General features: G+C 35.5%; 1 protein-coding gene across 1 annotated transcript in view; it reads left to right on the forward strand.

Annotated features, from left to right (window-relative positions):
• ppm1l.S (protein phosphatase, Mg2+/Mn2+ dependent 1L S homeolog) overlaps positions 1-4679 on the forward strand; it is a gene marked incomplete at its 5' end in the record, with an annotated part of 166166 nt that extends 161487 nt beyond the window's left edge. The window contains 2 exon segments of the mRNA NM_001122881.1: positions 2096-2257; positions 3891-4679. Coding sequence (NP_001116353.1) covers positions 2096-2257; positions 3891-4237 — 509 coding nt within the window. The 3' untranslated portion in view covers positions 4238-4679.
• Between the last annotated feature and the right edge of the window lie 5364 nt (positions 4680-10043).

The following is a 10043-nucleotide window of genomic DNA, read 5'->3' on the forward strand; positions in this document are numbered from 1 at the left end:
AGGGTTAGAACTGTTCAGGAGAGATTTGTGTTAGTCCTCTTGCTGCCAGACATTATACAACTGTAAGCAACATAAACAAAGTTTATTTTTTTGCATGTGTCCAGTAACCTGGGGTCCATGAACACCTACTTCTGGACTGTGGAGGGATATCGAAATATATATATGAGATATGTGCTTTGTACATCTATGAGACTATTAAATAATAACTATGTTTAGTATATGTATATAGTAAATATGTCTTAATCACTGACAGTGAGACATGTACAGTATAAATAACCCTAGACAAAGATTTCTTCCTTCTTGTAGCAAACATGTTTATCTAGTCAAGCAGTTAAACCAGACAGAAGGTGTATATGTCCATAGATGTCTGTGTCCAGCACATCTCACCAGGTACAACCTATAGAAATGTTCCCTGAAAGTATTGTTTATACAGAATGTCAGATTAGTCTACCTCAAACGTCTTACACCATTTGTTGATGAATATGTAGTTAGTCAATGAGTTAATAAACATGGTTTAAAAGGAAAATATTGTTAGTGCAGTGATATCTGTTTTAATGTAAAAGAGTTGTACAGTTTCATATTTACTAATATTTTCATTAAAAAAAGGAGAATTGAGTCTCTATTTCCAATCCATATTGCCAAGGCAAGTGATGCTAAGACATGCCTAAAGGCATTTTTAGAATGCTTAAAATCCCTCCCTTGCTTGACAAAGGGGGTACGCCCCGAAACGTTGCATCCGCAAATAAACGAGCAAGGGTTTCCCTGCTAGAAATATCCTGTTGTGCCGGGGATTTTCTCTTCTCTAAAATCCCTCCCTCACATTGGAACAATATGTTTCTTAAAGGGATACTGTCAAGGGAAAACGTGTTTCAAAATGCATCAGTTAATAGTGCAGTTCCAGCAGAATTCTGCACTGAAATCCAATTCTCAAGAGCAAACAGATTTTTTTTTATAATAAATTTTGAAATATGACATGGGGCTAGACATATTGCCAGTTTCCCAGCTGCCCCCAGTCATGTGGCTTGTGCCTGCACTTTAGGATGGAACTACTTTCTGGCAGGCTGTTATTTCTCCTACTTAATGTAACTTTATTAGTCTCAGTGGGACTTGACTTTTACTATTGAGTGCTGTTCTTCTACCAGGGAGCTGTTATCTTGTGTTAGGGAGCTGCTATCTGGTTACCTTCCCATTGTTCTGTTGTTAGGCTGCTGGGGGGGGGAAGGGAGGGGGCAATATCACTCCAATATATTAGGATAGCAAATCACGAAAAACAGCAAAGAGCAGAATACCTGCTATTCGATCTTTATTGTGCATTCCACACAACATGTTTCGGGCAGCAAGTGCCCTTTCTCACTCCAACTTGCAGTACAGCAGTAAAGAGTGACTGAAGTTTATCAGAGCACAAGTCACATGACTGGGGGGCAGCTGGGAAACTGACAATATGTCTAGCCCCATGTCAGATTTCAAAATTGAATATAGAAAAACCTGTTTTCCCTTTTGAAAAATGGATTTCAGTGCAGAATTCTGCTGGAGCAGCACTATTAACTGATGCATTATGAAAAAAAGTTTTCCCAAAACAGTATCCCTTTAAGTAATGGTAGTAGCAACTGTTCTGCATTATTGTGGCTTGAAGCCATGGAATAGGTAACGGAAAAGCTATTCACAATGTGAAAATGTATACCTTTGCCGAACAAATTCTCCTTTTGCGTGAATGTAATATAGCTTCTGGGAGCCCGGAAACTGTTTACCGACCACTTCTGACAGTGGAAGAAAAATGGCAAAAATAGTTTGCGCCAGTGCTCAGTTTATGTAATAAAACTTGTTACTGAAAAAATTGTTATGTTTGCTTCAAAAGATTACAACACCTTCCAAGTACTTCTTAAAAGTTCACAATACGCAATTAAAATGTATAATACAATAACAGTCTAAGGAAGCATATTTCATTGCATTGTGCTAATTTCTATTCTAATTTGTGTGAATTGTTTTTCTCTTTGTGACTTTTTACACCCCCCGCCCCTTAGTCTGTAGCACATTCCTGTTCCTATTCAATGTCCTAAATAATTGTAGTAACTTAATTTTTTTTTCTAATTTCCAGGTACCACATGCTTAATTGCTCTGTTATCAGACAAAGAACTCACAGTTGCCAATGTTGGGGATTCTCGAGGTGTGTTGTGTGACAAAGATGGAAATGCTATTCCTTTATCCCACGATCATAAGCCGTACCAGCTGAAGGAAAGGAAGAGGATTAAAAGAGCTGGTAAGCGTGTGCCTGTACTATAAATATCTCACTTACCTATATCAACTATCTAACCACAGTATTATATTGCATATCCTTGCGTATATGTTTATATACTGTATATATATATAGCCATACCGAACATGATATAGGAGCACAACTATGTCATGTTGAGCAGGTAAACCTGAACTATTGTTTCTCTATTGTTATTGTGAGTTGTTTGCCTTTCAAAATTCAAAAAGTTCAAACGACTAACCGAATAGAGGTTGAAGTGGTCCGTATTCGAATCGTAAGATCGAAGGAATAGCGCCTTCGATCTACTTCGATTCAAAGTTTTTACCCCAAAAAACTTCGATCTCTCAGACTCCACCAATTGCCTCCATATAGGTTCTAGGTGGTCCCCCATAGGCTAAAAATGGTCGAAGAGACAGTACATGATAAATTTCAATATTCGAATTTCAACGTTTTTTTCAACCTCGAATCGAAGTTGGACTATTCCCTAGTCGAAGTACCCAAAAATTACTCAGAATTTCGAAGTTTTTTACTTCGAAAATTCACTTCGACCTTGAATAAATCTGCCCCTTAATGTTTATATAATTTAAAAGTATAAATTATGGAAAGATCTGTTATCTAGAAAACCCCAGGTCTTGAGCATTCTGGATAACAGGTCCCATACCTGTATAGTATTAGTAGTATAGTATTATGAATTAGGTTTTCTGTGTGTTATATTATTTCATATTTTATAAAAATGTTCCTCCAGTTTCCATCACTGATTTAGCATTTACTATACCCCTCAAATTAGAAGGAATTTTAAACATCACATGGTGAGAAGAGAAATATATAGGAAAACTATTCAGGCAAAATAATTATTTAAAAGCCTCCAGGTATAACTGCTTTAACACCAAGAGGTAATGTAATGTAAACATCAGTCATCAGAGGGTAAAGACAATTCATCACAAAATTCTCCAAAAAGTAATTTCACACTCCGTTCAATTGAAGGGACCTTTATTGGAAATAGTTTTTTTCACTCTTTGAAAAATGTGTGTATCGCTTTCTTTTTATAGCGCTACTGTGCACAGAGCCATGTACATTTTTACACTAAAAGTATTGCAATAGATAAAATAAACACAGTAACAAAGATTTAAGTGCATCATGTCATAACACACAAGTGGAAGGATCTCTTTGCTCCTCTAGAGCTTACAATCTAACTACAGATATTATACCCTTGGCGTGGTTCAAGTACAGGTATGAGACTTGTTATCCAGAATGCTTGGGACCTAGGGTTTTCCAGATAAGGGGTCTTTCTCTAATTTGAATTGTACTTTAGTCTGTTAAGATCCTTTGAACATTAATTAAAACCAATAGGATTGTTTTCACTTCAATAAATATCAATTAAGTGCAAGATACACAAGGCACTGTTCTATTATTACAGAAAAAAAAGGAAATAATTTGTAAAAATTAGAATTATTTGATTAAAATTAAGACTATGGGATATGGCCTTCTAACAATGCATAGCTTTCTGGATAACTAGCTTCCAGATAACAGATCTCATAACCGTATTGTTGTTTTTTTTGGAAGGTATTTGAGCTGATGGCAGAGACATGTATAATATTATCTGTCTGCTGCTGATTTTTCGATCTGATTTATTTTACAGGTGGGTTCATCAGCTTCAATGGCTCTTGGAGGGTACAAGGGATTCTCGCCATGTCCCGTTCACTGGGAGATTATCCGCTGAAAAATCTAAATGTCATCATCTCTGACCCTGATATCCTGTCTTTTGACCTGGACAAACTGCAGCCAGAGTTTATGATCTTGGCATCTGATGGTCTATGGGATGCTTTCAGCAATGAAGAAGCAGTGCGGTTTATCAAAGAGCGCTTGGACGAGCCGCATTTTGGAGCCAAGAGCATTGTGTTACAGTCATTTTACAGAGGATGCCCCGATAACATAACTGTTATGGTAGTAAAGTTCAAGAATAGCAGCAAAACAGATGAACAATGAAAGTCACCACATGTGTGCAAAAGGACTGCAGCAGCCGATTTTATTTTAACTTAGTAGAAAGAGGTGGAAACCCCCATTCCCATGTTTTAGGATTAGACATGGACTCATGCAGCTAATGTACCCATCAACTGTCCAACCATGAAACACAGGAAGCACATTCTGTATGACCCAACATTATTACTCCATTAACAAATAATTATCTGTATTAAAGGGTATTACTCCTGCTGAGGTGTTAATCTTATTCTTATGTGGGGGGGTAACACGACAACACTTGTATCATCAGCTGGAGAAGTTATAATTATTTTATGTTTTTAGAAAACGTGTCTGTTCAATGGGATTATAGGTTTCTAATATTGAGAGAATCAAGTGTCCCTTTAAAAAACTGCAACAACCGAGGTTCAAACAGTCTTAAATAAATACAAATAAAACATTATTTTCCATATTTCTGTCTTTACAACAAAAGTATTGAATTACTGTAAGATATCAGTTAAAAATGGTAAATAGATACTTTTATAAAAGTCAAAGAATGCCAAATTGACTCCTGCTTTCCTAAATAATAATAAAAAATAGCTACACATTCTCTAATAAATAGGTTTATGGTGTAAAATGTTTTTTGTGCAAAAATAGTTGGAAGGGGATATGGCTCATTAGAATGCTTGGTTGGTACATAGTGATCCTTACCAGCTGGTAGAGCTCTAGTAAACCCTTTTAAAGAGTCCTTGGCTGGTCTATGGAATGTGGAAAGACTATTAAGCACAGTTCATCAAGGAAAATCCAAGGGATGGGCCTAATTTTACATCTCAACAGAAAACGGTATGTGATGAATATGAGCATCGATAAGGTACATGCAGTAGATGGATGAGGGACAGTATCATCATTTAAATATATTGTATCCTTATATTTTTGACAACTATAGGAAGGAATATATAGGATCTATTATCCAGAATAGCTGGAGCCTGGGTTTCCCATAATGTTAAGGCATTTAGACTACTACAAATATTTAAATGGGATTGGGCTTTGTATAAAGGCTTAACAAGCATGCTTTATATAATATTTATGTTCAAAAAATATATTAACCTCATCTTTTGTAAAGAAAGAAAGTGCTAGTGCGTGTGCCTTATATAATGGCTTAATGTTTTTCTCATCAAATTGAAATGGCCCTATATTGGGAAAGGTACTACCACATCCCCTTTAAGCATTAAGTAGGATTATTTGTAATCTACTTAACTGCATGGAGCCACATTGGTGAAAAAACAATTCTATTTGGTTTATTTAATGTTGTTTTAGCAGAATTAATGTACTTGTACAGTGATCCAAAATATGATATTTTTGTAAAAAAAAAGCCTTATCTTCTAAGCAAATATATATATATATATATATATATATATATATATATATATATATATATGTGTGTGTGTGTGTGTGTGTTTTTTTTTTTTTTCGTTTGCATTCTCTGATGTGATAAGTAATGTATTATTAATTTAGCTATAAATCTGAAACAAATGTGTACACAAATGCTAATGGTAATAATTTAAGAATTATATGGCAACACAAAGACCAAAAAAAAAAGGGTTGGGGTATAGCCAAAAAAATAATGAATTCTGGGGCAGCTTGTGGTAGTGGAGATTTAAAATTTCACATAATTATGTGCCAGATATAAAAGCAAAACTGTGACTTTGAAAAACCACTTCCCCATACTGAATAAAATGCTCCCAATACTCCACATTTTTCCAAAAAAAGATCCATTTATTATAAATCCGAACAAACTTTTTGTCCAAATAAATTATTTTCCTCTGCTCCGATATCTTCTGGCTGCGTAACCAAGGCAGCTGCATAACTGAGTCAATATTTACTGCACTTATTTACAGTATATGAGATTATTTTGTCACAGAGAAGAAGTCTGATCTGACATCAATAATAAAACTACAAACTCCTGTGTTTAAAATGTATCTTTGTGCATCAGACACTGACTGGTTTCTATAAGAATAATTTCAAGCTTGGAGTATTTTAATATTGTTTAAATATTGTTTTTGTTATTCCTACCATTCTAGTCTCAGAATATCCAACAAGGCCATTGCTTCTATTAATTATTTTAAGGCAGGGACTGTGTAGAAGTATGGCAGAGAAGTCATTTGCCCTTAGGAGAAGAATCTTGGTACAAAAACATATTAGGGCTCATTTACAAGCTGAAAGTGCAGATTGTACCACAGTTGTTGGGCAAATGTAAACCATTCATTAAAGGTGCTTAAGTCTAAAGGTTCCTTGCACTTCTGCATAGTCGTGCTTGGCACCTCTTACTGTAGCCTAGTGGCTATAAATGCAGTAAAACCTTTGAGCTACTGCCAGGGTTCCCACAGGGACCCATGTTATCTAAAGAATCACACGCAGGTGTCATTTGAACAATGGAGGACTTGTCATCTACTCAACCTAAGCCAAATACCACCTGCTGTATAGAGAGCAGTACTGATTTCTGATTTGGAATGCACATCTGTGTTGCAAGATTTTTGTTTTCTAAATAAACTTTTTTGCCATATTAGTATTCTAATTAAATGTCATACAGGCTTCCAGCTTCAGGTTCCATGGATGCCTGAGATGTAATTGTAGTGTTTATAATAAGTATTATTAAATTCAGTTATATAACTCTGGAAGAGACAAACATTTGCCTGCCAAACTGGCATGCGGTGAAGGTTTTCTAATTCAGTTTTAGAGGAACTTTGCATGCAATGTATGCAATAATTAAAAAGCAGTGTAACATTTCCTGTTTAAACACTTGCACAAACCAAGCTGGACTGCTCAAAGGCAAGAACATTTGGCTTTGTTTTTCCTTCAGCTAAATGAAGGTATTGATGATGCACTTCAAGTTTGATCCCTTCTCGAAAGACACAAGAGGTCAAATATGATCTTATATAAGGAATAAGGTGCACATTGCTGTGTAGAAAGCGTAAGTGTTTGGAAGCACCATGAGAAAACTGATACAATGAGCAATAACATACATGGGATAGAAAAAAAGAAAGGGCACAGAAAAGGAACTGGAAACAGGGGAAATAAGAGGGGAGATAAGAGGACAATGGGAGAAGGTGACTATAAGATAGGGATGCACCCAATCCAGGATTTGGCCTTTTTCAGCAGGTTTTGGAAATGGCCGAATCCTTCTGCTCAGCCGAACCGAATCCTAATTTGCATATGTAAATTAGGGGTGGGGAGGGAAATTGCATGACTTTTTGTCACAAAACACCTAATTTGCATATGCAAATTCACATTCTTTATTCAGCCGAATTTTTCACAAAGGATTCGGGGGTTCAGCCGAATCCAAAATAGTGGATTCGGTGCATCCCTACTATAAGACGAAAAGAAATAAGGGTGTTAGAGACAATAAATGGGAGAGAGAGAAAGTGGGAGACCACTGACGAAGGGCCATGCGGTCCTGAAACGTTTGATCACTGTGAAGTGTCATGAGCACCATGGAATAAAGATTGGAAACCCCCCATTTGCAGCAGACAAGGTATTGGTGTCAATCTTTTTCAAATCAGACCAGGGAAAGAAAGACAGATGAGATAACCAGAAAGCATAATAATGGGTAAGGAGCAGATTACAAGTAAAAGAACACAAGAACAAGAGAATTATAGAACAAAAAGTAGAAGGAAATGAGGGGGTCAGAAAGAGGACGGAAGAGAAAAGCCTAAGTGAAAAAATAATGTTTTGTCCTGTCTAAAAATAAATTGCATTGACCACATAAAAAATATTCTCGTGGACTCCCCAGAACCTCTGCTAGTGTCAGGCAATGCAGAACTAATGGTTCACTAAACAATGCTCAAGTCTGAGTTCCAGCAGTTCCTCAGAAAGCCAGTCTCTTTGATCAGTCCCTGGAGGTATCGCTAAATCCAGTTTGTTTAAGTTTTTACTAACAGTTTGCAAGTTATGTGAAATGGCACAGCCAGGAAGCAGAATAAAGCATGCTTTCATCTTCCTTTGGAAAACCAATAATTCCACAGCTTTGCTTCACTGATGATTTGTTTTTAGCTGTGTGCTACATTTTTCTTTTCATGTTTAAGGTGACTTTAATATAGAACAAATAAACAAGCCTCTTGGATATTTTCTTGAATATCAAGAGAAACACAAACCTCTGTGAAATCTTTTTTTAAATAGTTAAACCACTGAGAAATTCTAAAAAGGGAATTATGTACAAATACTTTCGTATCACTTTATCTTTTTATTTATATAGCAATATCCTTAGGGGGTTATTTATCAAGGTCCGAATATCTGAACCTCGAATAATTTGTGGTTTTCGGAGGGAAAAAAAACCTACGTATTTTTCAAGATGTATTAAATTCCGATGGTCTAAATCTAATCTAAAAGCTCTCGAGGTCCTGTATAAGTCAATTGGGAAGGTCCCAGTGTCTGTACCGATTTCCGATGAGTTCGGGTTTCTGAGCAAAAAACTCAGAAAACTATGATGGTTTTGTGCAGAAACCACAAAAATTCAGAGTTTTCGGGAAAGCTCCAAAGTTTGCCTGACCCTATTTTTTCAGGCTGTTTTCTTCATAAATAAGGTCCATTCGGGCAATCGGAGTTGCTCGGATTTCTAACTTAGAAATACTCAGATAAATTCGGACCTTGATTAATAACCCCCTAAGTGTGCAACACTAAAAGCACCCCTGGAAATTCAAAGTCAAAATTTTGGCATACACATAGTGAAAATATTTTAAAATCACAACTAAATTTACTTTAATCCAATAATCAGGATGAAAAAAATTGAATTTAGATTTTTTTTTCCACAATCAAAAAATTTGTGGTTCTCATATTTCATAATAGCTCCAACAGTTTTTTTTTTCATTTGTACTTTTCATATTCAAATCTTTTAATAAATTCCATGACAATTGTGGTTTTAGAGTTTAGTTGTAGTTTCAAAAACCACTAAGATTCAACCTTGGTGCACCAATTCCAGGATTCCATGCATAAGGCAGAATTATGTGTATCTGGATTTGGATACAGACAATTTTTGTGGAAACTAGGCAGATAAATAGAAAATATTGTTTTTATATGACTTTCCTTCTATGGCCATCAATGGGCATATTTATCAAGGGTCGAATTCCGAGATAATGGGAGTTTCTAAAAACTCAACCATCAACTCAAAATTTGAAAAAATAACTACCAATCGAAATTTATTTAAAAAAAAATCTAATTTGTTATATTCGAATGAATAAAATTGACCTGCAAACTCATACCAAAAAACAAAATTTGATTTTCAAAAGTCCACCAAATTCATTCAAATTGGTTGTAGGAGGTTCCCCATTGGCTAAAACACCAGCTCGGCAGGTTTTAAATGGTGAATAGTCTAATTTGAATTCTTAAAGAGACAGTACATGATAAATTTTCAAAATTCTCATTTTTTTTTTAAATTTAAAAATTCTCATTTTCAATTCGACCTTTGATAAATTTGCCCCCAAAAGACAGAGAAAGGTACGTGAAGAGGATAGCAACTCTTTTCTCTACTAACGCATAGCAAGTAAGCAGCCAATCAGATGCTTTCTATACATTTTGATAAGCAAAGATAGCATTTATTATCAGTTAGAATATTTTCCATATTATTTGCTACAATACATCATTGAAATCTCTCTTACATGTTAGCAAAATGCCTTTACAAATTCATGTTCAGTCTTACATGTATCAAAATGCAGAAATATCCCAGCAGAACCAACCCAAATGTACTGGTACTGTATGTAAAGAACCCCACAACACTTCACAGAAATTGATTTTAAAATGAGTCCCTGCCTAGTGGAGCTTACAATGTAAGGTCTCTACCTTA

This window comes from Xenopus laevis, chromosome 5S (genome assembly GCF_017654675.1).
Source record: "Xenopus laevis strain J_2021 chromosome 5S, Xenopus_laevis_v10.1, whole genome shotgun sequence".
In the NCBI taxonomy this organism is placed as follows: domain Eukaryota; kingdom Metazoa; phylum Chordata; class Amphibia; order Anura; family Pipidae; genus Xenopus; species Xenopus laevis.